Source organism: Microchirus variegatus (genome assembly GCF_963457635.1).
Source record: "Microchirus variegatus genome assembly, chromosome: 12".
NCBI lineage: Eukaryota > Metazoa > Chordata > Actinopteri > Pleuronectiformes > Soleidae > Microchirus > Microchirus variegatus.
Genome location: NC_139813.1, coordinates 20,427,933 through 20,452,876, shown reverse-complemented (window position 1 = coordinate 20,452,876; position 24,944 = coordinate 20,427,933). Strand labels below are relative to the sequence as shown.

Genomic DNA, 24,944 nt, shown 5'->3' with positions numbered 1-24,944 from the left:
AAATTAAGTTATAATTTAGGCTAAATTAGCTAATAAAGCTAATTATGACACAAATGATTATATATGGTACACTGTAGTAATAGTAATGCACTATCTATTTAAATATGTGACAATTGGCTTATTTTCATTTTTTAAAAACAAGGAACAGACCTGACAGATGGACGTTTTCTTTTCCCTGGTGTAATCAACTAAAATAAACACAAACATTTTCTATGAGACACAAAATACACAAAAAGACAAACACAAAAACTGACAATAAATGAAAATAAAATGACACAAAAACCAACTCTACACTAGAGTCAAAAAGGCCTCAGACAGAAGCAAAATCATGACTTTATATTATAAACAGATATTATATTCTTTGTCTGTCAGCATTTCACTGTTGCATACGCACACAATCAAAAATAGAAGCAGGAAATGTAAAATAAAAACATACAAGAATAATTATTATACAACAAAGGAAGGTTAAGTTAAATAATTATTGAGACAAAACTTCATCGATAGAATTAATAAATAGCTCACTCTCTCTCTTTAATTTATTTAATTATGTCATGCACAGCAAAACAATAAACCATTAAGATCATAATACTGCCTCCTACTGGCCAGCCGGTAGTATCAGCTATGAAATCATTCCGTATATTCAAAGTTTCAGTCCACATATTCAAAGTTGAATTCCATATATTCAAGTTTCATACTATATATTCAAAGTTTAATTCAATATATTCAAGTTTGTCTATATATTCAAAGTTTCAGTATATATATTTAAAGTTTAATTCCATATACTCAAAGTCTAATATATTCAAGTTGCATTCAATATATTCAAAGTTTAATTCAATATAAGTTTCATTCTATATGATCAAAGTTTCATTCCATATATTCAAGTTTCATTCTATATATTCAAAGTTTCATTCCATATATTCCGACTTTTGATCCATTTATTCTAAACTAAATAACACAAATAAAGTGTAAAGTGTTCCATTTGTGTGAATAATAGTCATAGTAATAGGCGGGGGTGGAGAAAGACCCAGAGCATCGTGGGGGCCCTCCACATTTATACCTGAGCAACTTCCCTTTTGCATTCCTCCAAAAGACAAAGAGTCTGCCTTTCCAGGCGGTGTTTTCACACCTCTTTGTCTATTGGAGGTGTCAGAGGAGCCTATCTATCTATCTATCTATCTATCTATCTATCTATCTATCTATCTATCTATCTATCTATCTATCTATCTATCTATCTATCTATCTATCTATCTATATTTTGAAACACTGGTGAGTTTCATTGCTTTGTACTGAGGTGTTGAGGTGGCGCCATGGCGCAGGAGGTGCCGGATCCACATCCTATAGGTAACAAGCCAGTCTTTATCCTGAGCTTAATTCGCACCAGATCTGGCCAAACAGGATCTAGCTCAAATTAAGCCCCCGGATAAAGTCGCTTTAAATGATGTTCCTTTACATTGTGGTGAAAGTGGTGAAAGTGACACGCCTTCACCTCACACAACCCTCAGCCTGGAAAAAGAAACACGGTCTTAAGGTAAATCTTGATCCCAAATACAAATAGCAAGGAAAAATGAAAAGTACACTGACAGAATCAAAAAGATAAACATTTAAGAATAATCTAGCAAAACATACACACTGGAAATATGATTTATTTATTTTTTCCCTAAATACAGCTTATTATGTTAATTACCACACAAATGATTATAGATGCTTCACTGGAGTAATATTAGTAAAGTATCTCTTTAAATATGTGACAATTGGCTTATTTTAATACGTCTGAAACATAATTTTCTAAAAACAAGGAACAGACGGTCCTGACAGATGGACGTTTTCTTTTCCCTGGTGTAATCAACTAAAATAACCACAAACATTTTCTATGTGACACAAAAAGACAAACACAAAAACTGACAATAAATGAAATTAAATGGCACAAAAACCAACTCTACACTAGAGTCAAAAAGGCCTCAGACAGAAGCAAAATCGTGACTTTATATTATGTCATGCACAGCAAAACAATAAACCATTAAGATCACAATACTGCCTCCTACTGGTCACAGCCGGTAGTATCAGCTATGAAATAATTCCATATATTCAGTTTCAGTGTATATATTTAAAGTTCAATTCTATAAATTCAAAGTTTAATTCCATATATTCGAAGTTTAATTCCATATATTCAAAGTTTAATTCCATATATTCAAATTTTAATTCCATATATTTGAATTTTAATTGCATATATCCAAAGTTTCAGTCTATATATTCAAAGTTTCAGTCTATATATTCAAAGTTTTAGTCTATATATTCAAAGTTTTAGTCTATATATTCAAAGTTCAATTCCATATATTCAAGTTTCTTTCTATATATTCAAAGTTTAATTCCATAATATTCAAAGTTTCATTCCATATATTTAAGTTTCATTCAATATATTCAGTTTAATTCCATATATTCATGTTTCATTCTATATATTCAAAGTTTCAGTCTATATATTCAAAGTTCGATTACATATATTCAAGTTTCTGTCTATATATTCAAAGTTTAATTCCATATATTCCGACTTTTGATCCACATATTCTAAACTAAATAACACAACTATATTTAATGCATCTATAGTGTTCCATTCGTGTGAATAATAGTCATAGTAATAGGTGGGGGTGGGGGTGGTGTCTGCTCTGCTCAGGGCCCCATAAAGGACCCCATAAAGCCTCGGTGCAGTCCTGGTTAGTACAGTGTGTTCTGTGTGTTCGTCTGCTCCCCTCCTGCGACCAACACTTGTAGGTACAGCCTCCGGAGCGCATGCGCAGAGCCGCTGCTCTCCTGTATTTGTTCCCAGACATCATCATCATCATCATCGGCAGCAGAAGAAGCAGCAGCAGCAGCATCATCGTCACAGGTTGAGCTGAACATCTTCTTCTTTAAAGAACGATAGCTCTCTCTGTGCGTGTGTCGATCTGCATTCATGTATTCACTCTGTGTTTGTTTGGTTTGTTTGTGTTTGTGCGCCGTCATCAACAACAACAACAACAACAACACGCAGCAGCAGCAGCAGCAGCGGTTGCGGAGGGAGAGGAAGCCATAAGATGAAGAAACGCTATGTGGACGCGAGCAGGCTACGGAAAATGAAGAAGCTGAGGCTGACGGAGAAGCTGTCTGAGAGGTGAGAGGATGATGCTGCTTTTGTTGTGCTCTTTGTGTGAGATGTCACCTGTCGTCTGCCTCCTCTTCCTCTTCATCCTCCTCCTCCTTACATCCATCCATCCATCCCATCATCATCATCATCATCACCATCACCACCACCGCCGCGTCCTCCAGCAGCTCTTTGTTGTCATCAGTGCAAATGTGCAGACTTACTTCATGCGTGCATTGTTGACAGAAACAGCGGATTTTTCAGCCGCCGGCCTGTCTGTGTCTGCGTCTGTTAGCTGTGGTCAGTGAACGCATCACGGCTTTTATTTTTAAAATAAAAAGCCAAAAAAAAAAGCGCAAAAACAAAAACAGTGTATTTTTTTTTACAGCAGACACAAATGCATTTTAATGCTGCTTTGTTTCACAAAATCACCTAAAATTTAAAAAAAATATTTGTTATCATTTAGAAAATTTGATTATTATTATTTTCTTTACAATTTGCAGAATATAGCTCATGTGTTGTGTTGTTTTTACGCTTTATTGTGAAAATCACCTTTATATTTATTAACAATTATGTCACCAATTGCATTTTAAGCAAAATGTGACCTTTTTTTTTTTTTTTTTTTTTTTTAATGTCTAAAATGTTTGTCCTAAAACATTAAAATAAAGTATTTCCTTTGCAAAAAACACTGAGAAGAATATAAAAAATATTGTAGTTAAACTGTGAGTTTGCTCATATGAAGATTTTAGGATGCTACCATGCTTCTTTTGCCCCACCCCCTTCACTATTATTTATTTATTTTTTTGCTGAGAAATAATAATCATTGCCATATAATCTGAGAATTTTGTGAACCATACTAGTGAAATTAATTAAAAACGAGGTTATTTTCTCAATTCATAAGCAGAATTTAACCTGGATTTAAGATGCTGTAGTAATTTTTTTTGTGATAAAATATTAAAAAAAAAATATAGCATTACCTTCACAAATGTCAGTTTACATATAAAAAGAATAACTGTAAAGGAACATTAAAAACAGTGTAATTTAAAAAAAGAAAAAGGCAGATTTGAGCCTGGCTGTGTAATAGGACGCTGTAGTGCTCCGTCTCGTCTCCAGATGAAATATCGCCATGGTAACCAAACAAAGAAGGGGTGATGTGATAGCAGCCTATGGATGGGCAGAACAAAGGAGGGAAACCACAGCTCCCCGTTTGGCTCGCGGTCGTCTCGTAAAAGCGAACGAGGAGACGGTTATTGTTCTGTGGTGCCTCTGCTTACAACGTTTAAGATGCAGCTGCTCGATTACAGGGTTACAATTGTGTGTGGATTCCATCTCAAGTGCTTTATTAGCTTATGTGTGTGATTAACGCTGTGGCTGAAGAGGCTTTGGTGCGTCTTGAATGTTCTTCATTTATCTGAGGCAGGGGTTACATTTAAAAAAAACAAAAAAACATTAGGGAAATTGATATTTTAAATCAGTGGTCAGCAACTGGCGGCTCGTGGGCCAAAACTGGCACGCCAGAATTAATATCCGGCCCGGTAGATTAATTTAAAAAACTGATTTTTTTTAATCAAAAATAAAACTGCCTTTCATTCTGAAATTATATGAACTGAGCTTTAAGTAATTTAGATTTAGGGATGGGAACCAGTATCGGTCCGATACTGGTCAGAATCACTGGCTCTAATATCGGACAGATAATTAATGTAACATCTGATAGAATTCATGTTTCACTATGCATAGAAAAATGTAATTAAAAATGTTGTATTAGCATTTAGCATTTTAGCTGAGTCATGTTTGGGACTTTTTTGGGAGAACAGTGTTTGTTGCACAGCTGGAGAATGATGTCTTTGTAATGACTCGGCACAAATGCGTCATTAAGAGCTTCATAGTTAGTCATAAATGGTCTAAAATGACTGTGTTGGACAGATATCGGTATCGGTAGATATTCCAGTTTGTGGTATCGGTATCGGTATCGGTATCTCTGTTTAAATTGGAAGAAACAAAATGGTTAGTAGGAGAAACAAAGCAGCTTTAGCCTGGTGAAGATACGATCCGTCTTGTTTTAAATCAATATAAACACACATGTCTGCGTGTTATTCCAGTGCGTACACCTTCCTGAAGTTCATGATGATGTGGACCCTGGTGCTGCTGGCAGACTTCATCCTTGAATTCAGACTGGAGTACCTGTGGCCGTGCTGGCTCTTCTTTGGCAGCGTTTACACCACTTTCCACTGCCACGGCCTGGTGAGCGCCCCCTGCCTGCTGTGTGATGTCGTTTTGTTGCTCCAGCTGTTCGATGATGAAGATGATGATGATAACCGCATTTAACTGACTTTCTTGTGTGTTTTGCAGGTGATTTGTGTTGTTTTTGTGTGCGCTGCCTTCACTCTGGACATCTTTTGTTTGATTTTCGTTCCTTTGCACTGGCTGTTCTTTGTGGCCAGCACCTACGTGTTATTCAATTACATATGGCACACAGGTGAGTTTGTTTGTTTCATTGTTCGGAAGCATATTGCATTCACCTAAAATTTCCTTTTTTTCAGGGTGTGTTTTTATGAGATTTTTTGTGGGGGGATCAGTTTTTCTGAGTGAATGAAATATCGGAGAAGCTTCCCGTCTTGAAAGCAAAGTCGTCCCAGTTGTTCAGTTTAATCCAGTTTTCCTTTGTTAGTTTGTCGACTTTGCGTAGGCACCTCAAGACTTTGCAGTTGTTCAGACAGAAAGAACACTGGGATCTACTGGAGATTGCAATGTTTCCTCAAGGTCATTTGAGTAAATACGGCAAGCTTCATGGATATAAAACCATGCACTTGAAATGCGTATAGGCTGGCTACGTCGTGACACAGGAAACAATCAGGAGATTGTTAAAAATACTGGATTACCAGGGGGAGCAACTAAGCTTCCTCTGGGGAAGCGTATTGCAACCAGATCAAAAAAACCTAAAATCTCGTAAAAGCAGACTCCAAAAAAAATCTCATCAAAAAAACCCAAAGAAATTAGCGTAAAAACAGACCCCGAAAAAAGCTTTGTAAAAACAGACCCAAAAATTTTCGTAAACAGAGCCCGAAAAACTAAAATCTCGCAAAAACAAAACCTGAAATAAAGACATCTCGTAAAAGCAGACTCCGGAAATAAAATCTCGTAAAAACAGACCACAAAAAAAAATTACGAAAAAAAAAACAATCTCATAAAGACAGACCTGCCAATTTTTTGTCGAAAAACAGAACTTCCGAAATCTCGTAAAAAAACAGACCTGAAAAAAAATCTCATCAATATAGACCCAAAGAAATTTGCGTAAAAACAGACTCCGAAAAAAGTCTTGGAAAAACAGACCCAAACATGATCGTAAACAGAGCCCGAAAAACGAAATCTCGTGAAAACAAAACCGGAAATAAGGACATCTCGTAAAAACAGACTCCGGAAAAAATATCTCGTAAAATCAGACTACGAAAAAAAATCACGTAAAAAAGACCGCGAAAGAAATCTCATCCCAATTTTTTTTGTCGAAAAACAGAACTTCCGAAATCTCATAAAAACAGACCTGAAAAAAAATCTCGTAATAACAGATCCTGAAAAAAAATCTTGTAAAAACAGACTGTGAAAAAATGGTTTGAGGTGAATGTAATACGTTTCCATGTATCAAATGACTCATTACTCATAAGAATGAGTATTTTGCTGAGTGACTCATCATACAGCTCATTTAGCAGACATTCATTGTGAGTAAATATCACAGAATACGTCACCATTTCACTTGTGCTTGTGTCGTATTTCTTTCCAGAGAAGGGCATCTGTATATCCACCGTGTCCCTGTGGATTCTGCTCGTGTACACAGAGGCTTCACTTCGACTTAAAGACCTCAAATCCTCTCACGCCAACCTGTCTCATCTTTTTGCTGCGCACTGGTACGTTTGATTTGATTTAAGAAAAAAAAAAAAAAAAGAGTTAGCACTCACTGTGCCTTCAGCAAAAATGAAATGAATTCTCCAGCAGAAAATTAATTGAGCTGTCATTAATAGCATTTGTATCAAACCTCTGTGGGATTAAGCGATCACAGCATCATTTAATTTAACAGAGTAGCCGTTAATAACAGGAGTCTGTCAGCCCGGGGATGTGTATATTTTAATACTCCTGCGCTCACCTTTAGCATTGGATATCCTGTCGTATATCTGGGCTTCGACGCCACCTGCTACTTCACCAACATCTTCAAGCTGCGCATACAGAAGGCCGTTCAGAGCGAGAACGACTTCCACATGCACCTGCTGCAGCACTCGCTCCCTCCAGGCCTGCAGGGTTTCCCCAAGACTGGAACAGACGGCAGCAGCGGTGAGTTCTCTGCATGTTCATGACATTCATCCATTCAGCTCAGGCATGGTCAACTGAAGCAAAAGAGCAATTAGAATTATACATAATGTACAGAGAACAACACAAACATACTATTACTGAAGACTGTCCCAAAAAAAAGAAATCTCCTAAAAACAGACCACAAAAAAAATCACGTAAAAATAGACCAGGAAAAAAAAATTAAAAACAGACCCAGAAAAAAGATATCTCATAAAAACAGACCCCGAAAAAGTCTCATAAAAACAGACCCAAAAAATTATCGGAAAAAGACCCCAAAAAAAGAAATCTCGTAAAAAAAAAAAACAGAAACAAAGAAATCTCGTAAAATAAACCATGAAAAAAAAATCACGTAAAAACAGACCACAAAAGAAATCTCGTAAAAACAGACCCCGAAAAAAGAAATCTAGTAAAAACAGACCACTGAAAAAATATAGCGTAAAAACAGGCCACGAAAAAGTATGTCGTAAAAACAGACCACGAAAAAAGAAATCTCGTAAAAACAGACGCCAAAAAAAGAAATCTCATAAAAACAGACCATGAAAAAATAATCACGTAAAAACAGACCACAAAAAATCTTGTAAAAACAGACCCCGAAAAAAGAAATCACGTAAAAACAGACCGTGGAAAAAAAGAATGATGTAAAAACAGACCAAGAAAAAAAATATGTCGTAAAAACAGACCACCAAAAAATCTTGTCAAACAGATCCTGAAAAAGAAATCTCGTAAAAACAGACCCCGAAAAAAGAAATCTCGTAAAAACAGACCCCGAAAAAAGAAATCTCGTAAAAAAAAGACCACAAAAAAAAAATCTCGTAAAAACAGACCACCAAAAAAAATCCCGTAAAAACCGACCACGAAAAAAGAATGTCTTAAAAACAGACCACGGAAAAATCTCGGAATAACGGACCACGAAAAAAAAATCACGGAAAAATAGACCACGAACAAAAAAATCACGGAAAAACAGACCACGGAAAAAAAATCACGAAAAAATAGACCACTATTTCGTTAAAGTTCCAAGGTAGAACTCTTTGTAAATGTTTCTGCCTCCTAATTTGGATTCATATCCCAGAATTCCTCTCACATACAGCTTTTTACTCATCATTTAGTTTCTTTTGTATTCCCACAGGCTCTAAATGGAAGACGAAGCCCGAGTCGAGTCAGTATCAGTGTCAGAACGGTGCCGTTGTGGCTCACGATGAGGCCCACATCGTGGACTGCCTACAGATCCGCAGCGAGGAGACAACGCCAGAAAAGGCCGGAGCGCCGGAGGTCAAATCGACCGAGACAAACCGACGGACGATGTCGTCGTCGTCGTCCAAACACAGCACCAGTGAGTCCAGAGATGTGGTCCACGGCGGTGCAGCAGGAGCCGAGTCCTCCGCAAACGCAGAAAATCTACCTCAAGAGGAGCAAGGAGGCAAAGGCGCGCGGGCGGCCAAAAGCTCCTCGCCAAAGGCTCGCAGGAGCAGCACAAACACTCCTTCTCCACCTGCGACGAGGACCGAGAAGAAGCAGAGGTCCTCGAAAACGGTCAGCCCAAACCGGGACGTGACGGAGAAGAACGCCACTGCAGCTCAGAACCACAACACGGAGCAGATCAGCAAGTGAGTCGCGCACATGATTCAGACTCAGAAATGAGTCAAGAGGTGGTGAAAACATGGTTTGACATGTTGGATTTGGATTTCAGGCTGGAGCAGGAGCTGAAGAAGCTGAAGGGCGAGCTGCAGACGAGCAGGCAGAGCGAGCAGGAGCTGCGGAGTCACATCTGCAACCTCACCAACAGCGAGAGGAGCCTGAGACCTGAGGTTTCCCTGCTCAGACAGTCCAACATGCTGCTGCAGAGCAAGTGAGTGACAAGTCTTTTAGAAAGCACCTAAAAGGCATACTTGAAGTATCTTAAAGGTCACATAGAGTGGTCCTGTTGCACATATATGTTAGTTATGGAGGTCTACTTACATACATTAACTTGTTTTTATGGTCAAAAATCTCCTAGTTGCTGTAAACGAGCCGATAGAAATCCTCTTTTCTGACGGTGTTTCCGTTGCGAGATTTGAGACTCAACTCTCTCACCCAGAAGACAGAGTCTTGTGATTGGCCAGTACCCGGAAGTACACCCGCTCTAAAAATAGCTTCTTCACGACTCCCCGCCGCAGTCCCAGAGTCAGACCCAGAGTCAGAAGACACTGTCGCTCGTGAAACACCTCCACAACGGACGTTATTCTTCTTCTGCGGTTCAATGTACGCGACCGGATGTGCCCGGACAAGTGCCCGGAGCAGCACGATTTGCTGTTCCGGAGAACCGGTGGTTACGTAACCGGACCAGGTTTTTTCAGAGATCTCAGATTCAGTGTTCTCAGCAATGGCTGAACTGTTTGTTTAGAACCTTCTGGGCTTCGTAAACAAGGTAATGACTAAAAAACAGCGTTAATTGGAACTTCCGGTCTAGGTCCGCTTTAACCAGAAAATTACTTTGGCAGAAGTTGAAGTCACTTCTTTTATAAGACGACTTAAGTAAAAGTCTTAAAGTATATGACATGTACTGTACTTAATGGCTCAATGTGTAAGAATGTGGCCAAAAACGGTCACTACATGTAAATTCAAAATACAAAAGATTTCGATTTTCGATTTCGTTTACTCTGCCATTGTAGCTCAGACGTAACTGGCAACCCATGGTTGCTCGGCAGCTGAGACTCTACTGACTGCAATGATTGGTAGACGGTGGTAGGTGGCGCCACATGCCAAAAACACGATTTCAAAACATAAACATGATTTGCAGTCTGCAAAATATATATTTTTAATGCAAATATTTTGTCTGTACTGTTGTTGTTGGTGAGTTCAGTTTGTTATATGAACATTATTCCTGAGTCTCTGTGACATATTAGGAGGATTTTTATGTCTGTTTATTACATAATGCACCTTTAAGTATCAAAAGTAATTTAGTAAAAGTATTAAAAAATGAGAATTGAGTCAGGCTCAGTGGCGAGTTGTCCTTCAACTGGAAGCTTGTGGGTTCAATTCCTGACTCTGCTAGATGAAAAACTGTAGTTTTAAAAGCAGCTCATCAAGACTAGAAAAGCTGTATATAAATACAGACCATAATACCAACACTTCTTCTTCTTCCAGGATCCTGTGTTTGTCGAAGAACAAGCAGCGGGACAAGCAGAGCAGCGTGATGCTGGAGAAGAAGATGAGAGCGGAGACGGAGGCCAGACTCTGCGCCGAGAAGCAGCTGGCCGAGCTTCAGGCTCAGAAAGTGGAGGAGGCGGCGAACGCGGCGCGGAGCCTGACGAACAGGTAAACCACACCCGAACAACCGCGTTAATGCTTTTGGTTTGTTGTTGTTGTTGACGCGACATTTAACAGGTTGTTAGTTAAAGACTGCAAACAGGAGGAAATGGAAGAAAAAAAAAACACTGAATTAAACACAGTTAAAGGTCCAGTATGTAACATTTACGAGGGTTAAATACACCACTCATAGGTATGTTTGTACAAGTGTATAATAATTCCTAATAATAAAAACAGAGGCACACATACGCAGTCCACAGGTACGCTAGTTATTTGTAGCGCTGCTCTTTTCGTTTAATAAACAAACCGCTCCTGTAGGCGCGCTAACGGCGCTAAAGGAGCTAACACAGCTAATGGAGCTAACTGGTAAATGGTGCCTGGACTCCGCATGCACGCAAACATGAAAACGCGTTGTGCGTTCACATGCTTTAGCATTGACGGCGTTAACGTGCGTTAGCGTTGACGGCGTTAACGTGCGTTAGCGTTGACGCCGTTAACGTGTTTCAGCGTTGACGCCGTTAACGTGCTTTAGCGTTGGCGCCGTTAACGTGCTTTAGCGTTGACGCCGTTAACGTGTGTTAGCGTTGACGCCGTTAACGTGCCCAGCACTAGTTTTCTTACTAATTTAGTCTCTAAATATGAAATGAATATCATATTTACACTAGTGTTGCAGCAGAGGAAAAAAATAAATAATAGTTGTAGAACGTGCTAGCATAGAAGTCGGGGAGGTAGCAGGTTGTTTAGCCTACTGTTGTCGTTTTTAGTTTGGCAAATCTTGGCGTTATTTTCCTTAATTGACTTTTTAATCTACTAATTCAGCTTTTTTCCTCAGATCTTTAACATGGGGAAAAAAAATCTTCATGACGTTAAGAGGATGCAAAACAGTCAAAAAAGTCTTTGTATGTCTTTCTTTGTGTGTGATCTGGCTTCTCTTACCACTGAACACTGTCATTCTCTCCATCTCCTACACCAGGCAGGAACACTGTGAAACCCAAATGTTAAGGAAAAGGGTTAAAGATCTAGAGACAGAGTACAAACAACTACAGCTGGAGTATCAAGTGAAAGAGAATCGGGTGGTAGATCTAGAGGGTGATGTGGAGGTATCTGCTTTACTCTATTTGAGAATGAACTTTGTGAGTTTCAGTCTTGTTGTCTTGTGAGTCTCGAGTGGGTCCAGTACTTTGGTTGTGTTCAGTTTTGGTCATGCAGTAGTTTCGCTTTCTTTTCTTTCTTTTTTTTTTGTCAGTTTATGATTTTTGTTTCTGTAAAGTGTTCTGTTGGAAGGTTTCTTCACAGCCTGCCGTCAGCATTCTGCACCTTTATTTATCCATCACATTAGTATTACTGTATGGTTATTTCATCAGGTGTGTACATATTTAGTTTGCAGTGGCCGTTTCTCAATTACCCAAGTATGCAAGGATGTACTTGCATACTCTCAGAGTACCGTACTCGCTGCTCGCAAGTACAGAGGTGCATTATTGAGAAACGGCCATAACTCTCCATGAAGCATGCTGAAACAGAAGCAATGTTATTCTCTCAAAATGTCAAATAATCGTCCGTCAGAATCTCTCTCATGTTTCCATCGTCATGTGAAAGTTGATGTTTTTCTTATTCGTCTGTGGTGCCTTTGGTTCCCTGAGTGTCTCAAACTACTCCAAAGAAATACTTTAAAAAAGATGAAAAATTGACTGCTATTCTCTTGAAAAGAACACTTAAGGAACCAAAGAGCCGACTCTCTCAGGTGGTCACCGGCTCTTTCCACTTTCGGACGGCCGTTTCTAACTGTTGATCTTGTTCTTGGGTTCAGGCTTTGGGGAAGTACCGCTGTGTGGAGAAAGAGACGGACATGCTGCTGTCCACTCTGTCAGCCATGCAGGAGAAAGCTCAGCATCTGGAGTACAACCTGAGCGCCGAGACCCGCATCAAACTGGACCTGTTCTCCGCTCTGGGAGACGCACGCAGGCAGCTGGAAATCGCTCAAGGTTCGTATTCATACACATTCTGTGTGTGGACATGTAGACTCACTCCGTCAAATAACAGATTTTTTAGCGAATTGACAAAATGCTAAAACTGTTTTCCCTTCAGTTCCAACAAGCAGCCACAGTCAGAAAACTTGAACCATCCCTTAAAATAGGCTGCACTTCTTGCACCTTATGCTGTACAATAGGGTTTTGAATAAATGTCTTATTTGCGATTATTTAAATTTTGCGATATGATTCGCGATACGAGAAAGAATTAGTATATATAAATTCCAAACGACCAACTTCCTGTTTGGTCAAGTTCATGTACGTTGACGTGTTCAGAGTCGGCCTCTCGTGTCACATATAAAGTTTTGAGCTGATCGGTCAACGTACGACAAAGTTACGGGCCACTTCCTGTTTAGCGTCGAATGGTCAAAAATTTGACCCAAATTCCACACCCACTCTTTGAATCTGCTTAACACTTTTGGCATTTTTTCGGAAAAATAAGAATTCCACGAATTCAATCAACTGTTTGTCTTCTGCAGATAAAAAGCTGAAGCAGGACCGGGAAATCAGCGAGATGAAGCAGAAGATCGCAGAGGTGATGGCCGTCAGCCCCGGCGTGTCCTACATGGCTCCTCGGCCTCCGGTGCCGCAGTATCTCACCAAGTTACTCAACTCTGAGCGCTACATGCTGAACCCTCGAGCGCTCATGTACCAGTGTCTGAAGAAATAGACGAACGAAAACAGATTTTTTTTTTTTTTTCACAGAGCTAAATGACATCTTCTTCTTCCAGCGTAGGAGCGTGGGAACCAGAAACGAGTCGAAAATGCCTTTTAGCCGGCACTGACGGTGCTAAACGTTGATTCTGTACATTTTCTCTCTCGGAAGACGCTCAACCAGACGTGTGATATGCAGATCTGCTGTCGGCCGCAGTTTAAACATGTAAAAGAAACAGAACAGTGTAAATCATCAGATGCAACAGAGCCGGGGAAAAGAAAAAAAAAAGAAAAAGAAAAAAGCACAACGTCTCTCTCTACAAGTTCAGACACTTGGAGCTTTGATGACATTAAAATCCGGTGCTGGTTTCAGGCGATTTTTACTCAACAGAAGAGAAGAGTGAACGACTCATTTCCTAACAGCCATAAATGTTCTGTCCAAACAAAGATGGACTCCAATCAATCTGCCTCTCTCTCTCTCTCTCTCTCTCTCTCTCTCTCTCTCTCTCTCTCTCTCTCTCGCTCACCTCTGTGGTCCAAATGATCAGAAAATGAGAATGAATTCTTTACAAATGATTTGTGGATATTTGAGTTATAAATATTCCCACGCTGACAATGTTTTACCCCCAACGCAGCTTTAAAAAAAAAAAAAAAAAAAGACATATTTTTTAATGGCATGGAAAATGATTCATTATCATGTGTTTTTTTTTATTGTTGTCGCGGAATGATCTTGACCTGCAATGACACAAATTATTTTTTTAGCGTTTGTTAGAACAAAATCATCTCAACGGGCACACGCTAATAATTATACATATATGTGTATACAAACATGGCTGTGTTCTGTTCCACTAATATTTGTTATTATTTTACATGACATGCCAAATATCAAGTGTGGAATAAGGCTAAATTATTATTCTAAAGGTGACAAATGATAATACTGAATTATGGCCTAACCCTAGACATATATAAATATTTTTATGTATTTGAAACACAATAATTTCACATGCATTTTCTTTATTATTAACCATCGTCCGCATACTCGATGTTTACCATGAAGTATGCAACAATTATTATTATTATTATTATTATTATTATTAATAATGTCGGTGCCTGTAAATAGAGGATTTTTTTGAAAAAAAAAATGAAATTCAGACTAAATAAGAGTCGTGAGGTTTTTTTGTTTTTTTTAAATGAGACGTTTCAGAGTTGGAATAGTTCTATTCAACGATGATGAGTCATTGATTGTTCCGTGTGCGGCAGCTTTCTGTAAAACCAGAGACAAGTGTGAACAATTGGCCATAATTCGACTTTGTTTGCGTTTGAACGTGGAGTTGTGAATAACAAGTCATACCGGTCATTGATTTAATTACTGTGCCTATAATATACATTACTTTCAAACTGGAGAATTAAAAAAAAACAAAAAAAAAAAACACAAATTTAAATGTGAAAGAGTAATGTGTTTGAATTGAAGTGCTATGTACTGTTTTTGTAGTTTTTTTCTTGTTCGTGTTTCTATGAACCACCATGTACAGAATTGACGACGATTGCCGCTGAAAAACACTCATGAACTGGATGTCGCCATTTTGGTAGCTTTTTATTTGGAGTGTGTTTCTAGGGCGTTTTATATCAGAACAATTTTTTAGTCTCGCTGTACTTTTATTATCGTTATTATTATTATTATTATTATTATTATACTGCTGTAATTTTGTACGGCAAACGTGTTTGTCAGCATGAAATGTGTTTTACCCGACTACTATCCGAGCACACATTGTGACTTAAAGTATGTACATGGATATACTTGCACAAGGGCTACTACAAGTTTCTTAACATTTTGATCCGAAGTCATTGTTAATTCAGTCGCTGATGCTCCGAAGGGTCGACGTCACGCTCCTGTAAAACCAGGATTGGGTTTTGTATAAATAATTGAAACAAGTGGATTCTGTCATTTGTGTGTCCGTGTTTACATTTTAGAATTGAAATGATGCAACTTCATAATCAAATTTTAAAGAAAACCGACAAGTATTTTATAGTTGATATTTAAATTCTGCTTTATGTGGCGCGTCATGTTCACTTTCAACGGATCAGTTTTCGGTCGTTTCAGTCGTTTTGATTTTGACTGTTTTATAGTAAAAGAGGTGAAAACGCAATATATTTAAGTCATAAAGAATATCCTCGTATATATATATATATATATATCAACACATGCACACATATATACCTGTGTATATGCGTTTATATATGCACACATATACATATGTACACACATACATGTATGCATATGTACACACATACATGTATGCATATGTACACACATACATGTATGCATATGTACACACATACATGTATGCATATGTACACACATACATGTATGCATATGTACACACATACATGTATGCATATGTACACACATACATGTATACACATATACGTATACATACACATATACATAAACATACATGTATACATATACATACACGTAAACGTACACGTATACATACACATACACCTATACATACGTATACATATACATACACACGTATACATATACATACACACGTATACATATACATACACACGTATACATATACATACACACGTATACATATACATACACACGTATACATATACATACACACGTATACATACACACGTATACATACACATACATACATACGTATACATATACATACATATGTATACATATACATATATTATATATATATATATCCATACATACACACACATCTACGCATATATACATAAACACATACCACAGTCTTTGACAGTGAACTATCATTTTCAGCATAAAGTCCGTAGTTTTTAATCCAACAGCCATGAACTTGTGACACAAACACACAAGACGACAGCAAACAACGACTTTTAAGTGCTGATAAGAGTAATTTCTTTTTTTTATTATTATTATCATTTCAGGAGGTGAAAAAAGGGGGGGCAGGGGGGGTAAATGTGTAGCAGAAAACAGAGCACAGTGTCCAGCATACAGTGTACAAGATGGTTACAAGCATGCCAGGCTTTTCCTGCACATGTATCCCACAATATCTACAGAGAACAGACCCTAATAAATAGGTAGTCACAGCATAAAGGAGGCGGGACTCCATCAAGGGTCTGACGTCGCCGCCGCCGCCATTTCCAAATCATCACGCGTCCTTTTCAATGGTGTGAAGAAGGACGCGGTTTCCAACAGGATTATAAAAGTCTACAGTAGTGCAAACTAGCAGAGAGACCATCAAACGGGTAACAGAAAACATCTGTGTGAGCCAGATACGGAGTTGTAACACCTCCAACACGTCAGAGACGACAATCTAAATGTTAACTGCCTAAGCTGACAAATCTCTCTCTCTCTGCATATTTTTACAGGGATCGATCGCCTTCACCGATCAAAATGCATTAAAGAAACAAAAAAACAGCTCCTGAAGCAACTGTACGCTTACATGTTTCCCATTTCGACAGAAGAGCTTCCATGCTTCAAAATCACTCTTCACAGATCACGTGATTAACCGTTAAAGCGTCTTCGTATGGGTGTCAAATCGAATCGAGAAGCGCCGCAATGGATAAGTAACAGTTGGGCCACGGTTGACGCTTCCTTTGTAGAAAACAACAGCATGGCTTAGAGGAGGAGAACAAACAAAAGCACACCAGCTTACAGCACGCACACAAGAAAAGATGCACAAATAAAGATGGATTTTTAATATTTTATCTGTATCTCTTCAGATTTGTGTTGAAGCTCAAGTAAAAAAAAAAATTATGTTGCGTTTGTCGAGAGTCTCGAAAAAAAACCACTAACACGTAGAATGATGCCTCAAGAGAAAAGGTGTGAACGACCAAAACAACCAGACGTAACCAAACGACCACAACACCATTATACATACACTTCAGTATGCTGGGACCACTAGTTTTCATTTCATACAGACGACTATTCAAGGATTTTTATGTAAAAATGTTTAAAATACACTTTTTAACACTGACTTAAGGAAAATACCGTTGTTATCCTGGTTTCTTTGGCTTATTCTGACATTCTGTCTCTACGCAGACATGAACGAAATAAGCCAAAAACATTTGTATTTTCCGAAAGTTTGCAATTCAGTTTTCCTCTTTTAAAAGAGAAGCAGATGGCTGTATAAGGTGGGAGGGGAAGAGAAAAAAAAAATAGATGAAAAAATAGAAAGCGAAAAACCACTTAGTGGCAATTTTTCCCACCAGAAGATACAAGGACAGGCTGCAGGGCTCTGCAGTCAGATCGAGGCTTCCTCCTCTGTCCTTGCAAAGCTTTCCTGCAACTCAGAATCGAAGCAAAAAAGAGCAAGTCCTGCTGTGGAGGACGAGGAGGGGATGAAAGACAACCTGGGCAAGTCCACTGCTACGAGGAGACGGTCACCGGATTCAGAGAGCCGTTCCGACTGTAGTACTTGGAAAAGGCCTCTTCGAGAACGGACGTGAGTCGCGGCTGATCGCCCTGCAACGAGGAAGACACCGTTACAGTGACGACGGGTTTAAAGTTCACATACGGGACAGGGTGATGGATGGTATATATCTACCTCGCTGATAAATCCCAGCTGAACAAGCTCCACGGCCAACTCCTGCACATTCTCATCTGGAGGGAGGTAAATGTATGACTTTTTAAGAGCACGGTAAGGCTTAAGAGTTTTACTTTTTGGAGAATTTGCAGCACATGTTTTGATAAACAACTTCCCCAATGTGATGTCGGATTTAAAAGGTGCATTATGTAATAAATCTAAAGCAACTGGCCATAAAATCCTCCTAATATGTCACAGAGACTCAGGAGTAATATTCATATAACAAACTGAACTCACCAACAACAACAGTACAGTCAAAATATTTGCATTAAAAAAAATATTTTGCAGACTGCAAATCATGTTTATGTTTTGAAACCATGTTTTGGCATGTGGCGCCACCTACCGCCGTCTACCAATCATTGCAGTCAGTAGAGTCTCAGCTGCTGAGCAAACACGGGTTGCCAGTTACGTCAGAAAACCAAACCCAAAAGACCTCGGTATTTTGAATTTGAATGTAGTAACTGTTTTTGGCCACATTCTTACAAATGGCACCTTCAAAGGCTTTTCCACACATAGTTCACTGCAGTCTTATTTTAAAAGTTCAAAGTGATAGATAATCCCAATGTGTGTGTGTGTGTGCGTGCATAGCATTTAGGAGGTGATCTTACAGGAGGAATACCCACTTGGTAACAAATCACAGCTCAAGTGCCTGTTCAGTTTATCCTCAAGCTTCAACAGCAAGGTCAGCTGAAGAGAGAAGAACGATAACGCCGTTTAAAAAAAAAAAAAAAAACAAGGAAGCACTTTCAATCACAAGACACAGAGGTCACAGTCACGACTCACATGGTGCTTGGCGCCTTCGTCAACAGGCTCGATATTACACTGCATCTGAACCACCTGACACATGAGCACACAAAGCACGAGTGAGAACGGCTTTCAAAAAAGAACTACTATGATTGTTTTTAAGGTGGAATGATACAATTATTTCAAATATTAAAAGTCCTACCTTCCTGGTCTCCAGCTCTGCAGGTTCAGGTGTCGGGGTTTTGACAGAAGGGGGCACTATAGGAGACTTCACCGCCTCCTGCTGAGGTTGCTGTGGGCACGGCACCCCGAACGCAGTCAGAGGATAGATCCCATTCCTGATAAATCAAACAAGGAAAAGGTTTTCAACTCTTTGCAGATGCTGACTAGAGGCTACCAAAGAAGAAAGCTTACAAATACAGGTCCATCTGCAAAATATAATTTCAGGGATTAACGGTTTGTTTCAGTATAGGACGATGAGCATGTCTAATTTCTAGTTTTCCTTACCTTACGTCTTCAAGGAACTTGTCCAGCTCAAGGGCAGGAAACTGGGAGAGTCTGAAATACAGCACAAACTGGGATTAACACTGAATAAAGTCAAAGTCAAAGTCGCTGAATTTATGTATGTATTTTCCTTCTACCAATGACTGGCAGTGGCGACTTACTTCATCTGAACTCCTTCCTTGGCCTCAACAATCACCAAGTTGGGGTCCATTTTCTTTGTCATTTCCTCTAAAGCGTTTTCTGGAATCATATCTAGTAAAAAAAAAAAAAAAAAACATTTTTATTAGATATTAACCACTACTTCTATGAAATCCATCAGTATTCTTATATTGCATATACTAAATCTTGTAGCAATAAACCATTTCATAGATGTGTGTATTTGTGACTCACGCTGATGGCTAACGATGCAGTGCGCAGCCAGAAGCTTAAGTAATGGCACCTCAAACAAGGCTTGGTGAAATAGCAGCTCCTTAGCTGTGGGTCGCTGACTGGGATCTATCTTCAGACATTTCTGGATAAATTCCTGGAAAAAAAATTTAAGAAAATTAATATCACGTTTAAAAAAAATGAACAACTACAACTCGGGAGTGACCCTTCCAGTCATTTTAATCTGCTCACCCGTTGCAGTGGGTCCTCTAAGGACTGAATGGCACTGTTTATGGCTTCTTGGGACACATAAGACGAATCTCCATTACTCTGGATTTCCAACACAGCCATCTGAGGAAGCGATGAAAGATAAATACATTTTACTTTCGTAAAAAATAAAAAGTGTCATATCATTATCTCTACTTCTGTGAAAGAGCTTAAACGCACTAAGGGAATGCATTGACTTGTTAGGAATGCAGTGCAGCATAACTGAACAGCTAATCTTATTGCGTTTAGCAGAAAAGGGACGATTGTGCTCGAGACTCAACAGCTCAGAGACAAAGATGATTTCCTCTCACCTCTAAGGCGCACATTCCAAAGGAATAGATATCCACGGCTGTGGTAACGTTGGCATCAGCTGAAAGAGAACAAACGCTCATCAGAAACACCAACGCACACTGAGCAACTGCACTGGAGGAAAAGAATCCACCGGCAGAATATCTTACCTCCATATTCTGGAGCAAAAAAGTGAAGGCTTTTCTTTTCTTCCCGACAGGTTTTCACATGGTTGTTAATGGTGTCCGGAGCAACTGAAACAGTGGGGGAAATGGACTTAACAACACTAATAATGCATGCGATCTAATCACTCTCAATAGATGCATCTCAATACCAGGTTCCAAAATGATCCGCGAGGCCTACCTGAGCCGATCTTGATCAGGCCGTTGTGCTGAATGAAGATGGTGTCACAGGTCAGGTTGCCATGAATGATGGCAGGTTCACAGGAGTGCAGGTAGCTGGAGACATGAGAGTAATATGGTTAAAATGCTGGTTTTCAAAATGTTTATTTATAGCACTTAGCAACAAAGTAGCGTGGTCTTGGACAATGAATTATTTCACACAAAACTACGCAGATGACTAAAATGACCTCTTCCCTTGAACTTACCTGAGAGCAGAGAGTATTTGTGTGCACCAGCGCTTCCAGGCCTGTAAATAAAATAAATAAATAAATAACCTGTTATATTGTGCAAGAGACACCAAGGTAAACAGAATGTGTCAGAATCGTTTCCAGGGAAATGCATTTCAAACATTCACACCTTTTCATTCATGGTCTTGTGGTTTTTCTTCGTCTTTTTCAAGAACTGTTTGAGACTTCCCGAGGACATGTATTCTGTGATGAAAATGACCTGCGGATACAAAAAAACAGTGGAAAATGTTACGCAAAACAAATATCTTGATGTTTGTCCTTTCCATGAATAGAATAGAAGAGATTATTCCTTACCCTTGCTCTATTCTCTTTCACATCGGCCCAGTATTTGTGGAACTTCACAATGTTTAAATGCTCCAACTGGATCAAATTGTCAAACACTGCTTTAACTTTTTCCTGTAAAAAAAAGAAAAAACACAGAAGAAACTCCTCATTAAAACATAATGCCTCATATTTTCACCTGTAGGATATACTAGGGTTGTGTCCACCGACTCTTTGTGTTGTTAAATTTATCAAACTGAGATAAAACGGGATGTTTGGCCACGGGTCCAGTGAGATAATGACCAAAACTGGACAATGCCTTCAAATAATGGAGAAGCAGCTCAGCCAGAGGTCAGAGGTCAAAGTGGTTTGAGATGATAGAAAGGAGGCAGTAACGCTAATAACCATTGGTTACAACAAAAGGTGTGCAGAAGACCGACTCTCAATGCACAACATGTTATGCATATTAAAGCAGATGGGACCACACCAGAAACTTTATTAGGCCCACCTACCTAAACCTAAAGAAGTGTTTCCATTCTGTTTTAACATTGAGGTATAACACCATGCAAATTGTAGCTGGGGAAAAGCTGTGCAAATGGTATGTGAGCAGCTCAAACAACACGTTACGTACCTCACAGCCACAGAAATTACAAACAATTTCACAGAATTAGACCCTTTTTCAACAGAGATTATGTTCAGTGCAACCAAGCTGTGTGTAAAAACAGGTAAACTGCCTCCAAATGAAGCGAAACCATCAGGTTAAATGCCTGACATGGCAACAAGTATGCAAAAAAAGGGCTTCTGCCACTGTTTGCTTATACCTTCCCCTGCACATTTTGTACAGCTGTTCCCCTCACTAATTCAGTACAGTGTGTTCTTTGCTGCGCTGCTGGCAGCAACAAGTCTGACCACTTGTCAAAGGAGCTTATAGCCAATGGGGAAATGAAAAAAGGAAGGCCTTACTCGCACTGTTGGTAAGATCACACCAAGAAAAAGAAAAAGCACCAATCAAAAACAGTGCTAAATGCCATGTTTAGATATTTAATTCCTGGCAGATATTAACACCCACCTCTTATCACACCACATATGCACTATAAAAATGCTTCAGCTATGTCTTTAGTCAAGTTCAGACACCCATCTTGTGTGTTCCGATCAAGTGGACAAAATTAAGTCTCTTGTGACTACACATATGATAGATGTGTGTCAAAATTGTATTTTGCCTGAGTGTACAGATGTTTCTCTGTGTGTGCGTGCATCAGTGTCTGTACATAAAAGTACAAGGTCTGTGTGCTTTCTTTCGTCCAACTGTGCACTCACCTCTTGCAGTTTGAAATTCTTCCTCTCTGAGAACATAACCTCATTCCACACCACCTCGACTCCTTCCTCCGTGTCCATGGCCAAATAAGCATTATCGATCCCTGGGACGTTACGCTGATTCACCTTCATGAGGAAAATTACACATTGCATCATTTGCATCTATACTTACACTTATAATCTTAAGTTCTGGAGGTAGAAGTATATGAGGTACTTATGCAGTAGACGGCATTGTTTCTCTCTTCTTTTTATTTATTGTTTTGATGTGGACAGCAGAGAACAACCCGTTGCTATAGTTTGAGAGTTTCTAAAACAACCATGATGTCACACAGCCCTTTCCTTAGGCACCAACAACACAGACGCTGTGTCATGATGAGAAGGCAGAACAGCTGTTTGGATTATACATTCAAACGTGTATTTTTAGCATGGTAAACCACTGAAATTTTTATTTTGTTTCTTCAGGCTGGACTTTCTACTTGGGCTACGACCCATTTTCTCTTCTGACCCCATTCATTCAGAAAATGTGTAAATGAAATGGACTTTTCAGTATGAAAAGTGGAAGCAGCAGTCGGCCACAAGGGGCTAACGGCTAAAAATAATTACATTTTGTAAGTTACGTTCCCATTTTAAGGAAAATAGACGATAAATAGCATATATGAGTGAACACTGTGTGACTAACAGCGAATGTCTTGAATTTTCTGTTTCAAAAACTGTCGTGTCACCAGTAAAACTGCAAATCTTGAGATTTTGCAGCAGGAGTTTGTTTTGCAGCCAGGAGACAACGCCCACTTTTATATCCCCTCAGAGTAAAACATCATGTAATCCATGGTTCACACCTTTTATCATTCTCTCCAAAACAGGCATCACGTTAAATGCTGTCTCGATTGTTGCAAGTAACGCACTGACATTGCAAACATGAGCCCATTCCCAAAGAACTCGAACTAGGTTTTCAACAAAGGGTACACATCTGTGCAGACAAACGCCTCCTTACCTCTTCTCTGCGTTTCTGCCATCGTCCACACGGACTCTCCTCCAAAATCTCTGACTCATCCTCGCTCTCCTCTTCTTCATCCTCTGTGGCAGCAGTAGCTGGAGGCTGTGTCACCATGGACACAGGGGGAGAGACCGATTGACCTGCCGGTGTTGCAGCCACAGGCTCCGGCTTCGCCTCCTGGGCAGAGTCCGGGGCCTGCTTGTTGTCTCCCTCAGACATCCTCTCCCTCTCTCTGTTGTCAGGCACAACCGCCTGCTGCTGCGTGATTTACAATAAAAACACGCACCGTGAGCACCACAGGCCGCTCGTTAAATAACTATAAAACTAGACACACATAACACGTAGCGGAACAACAATACATCTACTTGTTAGCTTTAGCTTGCTAACACAGGTGCATAAAACTAACTTTGCAAAAGAAGTTAGCTTGCTTAGCACTGTACAGGAAAGGCCATTATAACCATTATATCAAACATGAGCAGAAGTAACACGTACGTGTTAAAGAGGGTAAATGTGACGATGCCAGCTCCAGTGTATCAGACTCCCCCAGAGGCAGACCTTTCCTGGATGGTCACTTTGCTCAGCTTGGCTGAAAATCTCCCGTTTTTCGGCAGAGACGCTGCTAGCTCCGTGACGCAGCTAGCTCCTTTGCTAAGGCGCGTTACTGGTGAAAAGACACGAGACAAGAGCGGACACCGGCGGTGACGAATATCGTGGGTTTATAATCACTTTCGAGTGGTTATATTATCGTGTGTGTGTGCGCTAACTAGCAAACGAGCTACTCGATTCGCCGCTCGGTGGTGTCAGATTTAGCAGCCCACCCGCCCCTCACTGCTTCTCAAGACTCCAGTTCCGCTAATGAGGAAACTGCTCAAAATAACAACATCCTAAACACATTCACTTGTCAAATTAACAACACAACCGTTCGGACGAACTCAACAAAAGAGACAGAGGTCCGAACTGTCTCAGTAACTTCATGTACGCGGACAGAACGGCTGACTGACTCGGGAGCTAGGTTAACGTTTAGCCCGGTCCGATATGGCGTCAATTTACAGATGCAGTAAAGGGCTGCGGCTAACTGTGGCTACCATACCGTGGCTTCTCACTCTGGTTGCCAGGTCTTGTTTGTGCCATCCCCCTTCAGCAACATGCACCACATTTACGTATTTACCCTTATTTTATAACATTTTCCAGTTCTGATTTGTATGCCAATTTTAATAATACGAATTTAATGATAAGATGCTGCTGCTACTGAGCAGGAGAAGCCTATTTATAATGAGATAACTTATGATAAATGTGAAACTAACCACACTGTGAAACATTTCACCTCAGGATGAGACTATTTAATTTATTATAACGTGTAAACAAAATGTTTTGGTAGGTATATGCTTCGATACTTTCTGACCTGCCAGGCATGTGAATATACTGTATGATATGTAAGACCATTAATAATTAATGAGTTAGACACATGTTCCACTGCACAGAGTATGTCGGGGCGTGCCTGTGTTCAGATGGCCCCTTACCACTGGGAAGTCTGTAAATGTCGGTC

At 39.5% G+C, this 24,944-nt stretch overlaps 2 protein-coding genes across 4 annotated transcripts; one reads left to right on the top strand and one right to left on the bottom strand.

The window, feature by feature from the left end:
* Positions 1–3,053: 3,053 nt before the first annotated feature.
* LOC310934994 (macoilin-1) lies at positions 3,054–13,435 on the top strand (the record flags this gene model as incomplete). Its single annotated transcript, XM_083898816.1, has 11 exons — positions 3,054–3,145; positions 5,215–5,356; positions 5,465–5,591; positions 6,891–7,014; positions 7,257–7,435; positions 8,580–9,057; positions 9,141–9,299; positions 10,577–10,747; positions 11,712–11,838; positions 12,546–12,720; positions 13,245–13,435. Exons 1-11 carry the CDS (start codon positions 3,069–3,071, stop codon positions 13,433–13,435), a joined length of 1,950 nt encoding a protein of 649 aa, XP_083754942.1. The 5' UTR covers positions 3,054–3,068.
* A 2,874-nt stretch (positions 13,436–16,309) lies between these two features.
* Positions 16,310–24,417, bottom strand: nrbp1 (nuclear receptor binding protein 1). Of its 3 annotated transcripts, none has more exons than XM_083899136.1 (18): positions 23,891–24,417; positions 23,396–23,656; positions 22,408–22,530; positions 21,124–21,225; positions 20,939–21,028; positions 20,788–20,828; positions 20,544–20,638; positions 20,351–20,434; positions 20,204–20,262; positions 19,878–19,976; positions 19,650–19,782; positions 19,421–19,511; positions 19,263–19,313; positions 18,958–19,093; positions 18,795–18,848; positions 18,620–18,698; positions 17,973–18,028; positions 16,310–17,890 (listed from the first exon to the last, which is right to left on the bottom strand). In XM_083899136.1, exons 2-18 carry the CDS (start codon positions 23,615–23,617, stop codon positions 17,795–17,797), a joined length of 1,611 nt encoding a protein of 536 aa, XP_083755262.1. In that variant the 5' UTR covers positions 23,618–23,656; positions 23,891–24,417; the 3' UTR covers positions 16,310–17,794. The 3 variants fall into 3 exon arrangements, with proteins under 3 accessions (XP_083755262.1, XP_083755264.1, XP_083755263.1); XM_083899138.1 differs by having other exon boundaries at positions 18,635–18,698; XM_083899137.1 differs by having other exon boundaries at positions 23,396–23,653.
* Positions 24,418–24,944: the final 527 nt, after the last annotated feature.

Excerpts from the sequence above, each read along its gene's own strand:
- nrbp1 (XM_083899136.1), bottom strand. The coding sequence starts at position 23,617 with ATGTCTGAGGGAGACAACAAGCAGGCCCCGGACTCTGCCCAGGAGGCG. Across the intron at positions 20,435-20,543 it reads CCTGATCAAGATCGGCTCAG|TTGCTCCGGACACCATTAAC; the intron begins GTAGGCCTCGCG and ends CCACTGTTTCAG. Across the intron at positions 19,314-19,420 it reads AAGGAAGGAGTTCAGATGAA|ACTCTCCCAGTTTCCTGCCC; the intron begins GTAAGTCGCCAC and ends GCTGTATTTCAG.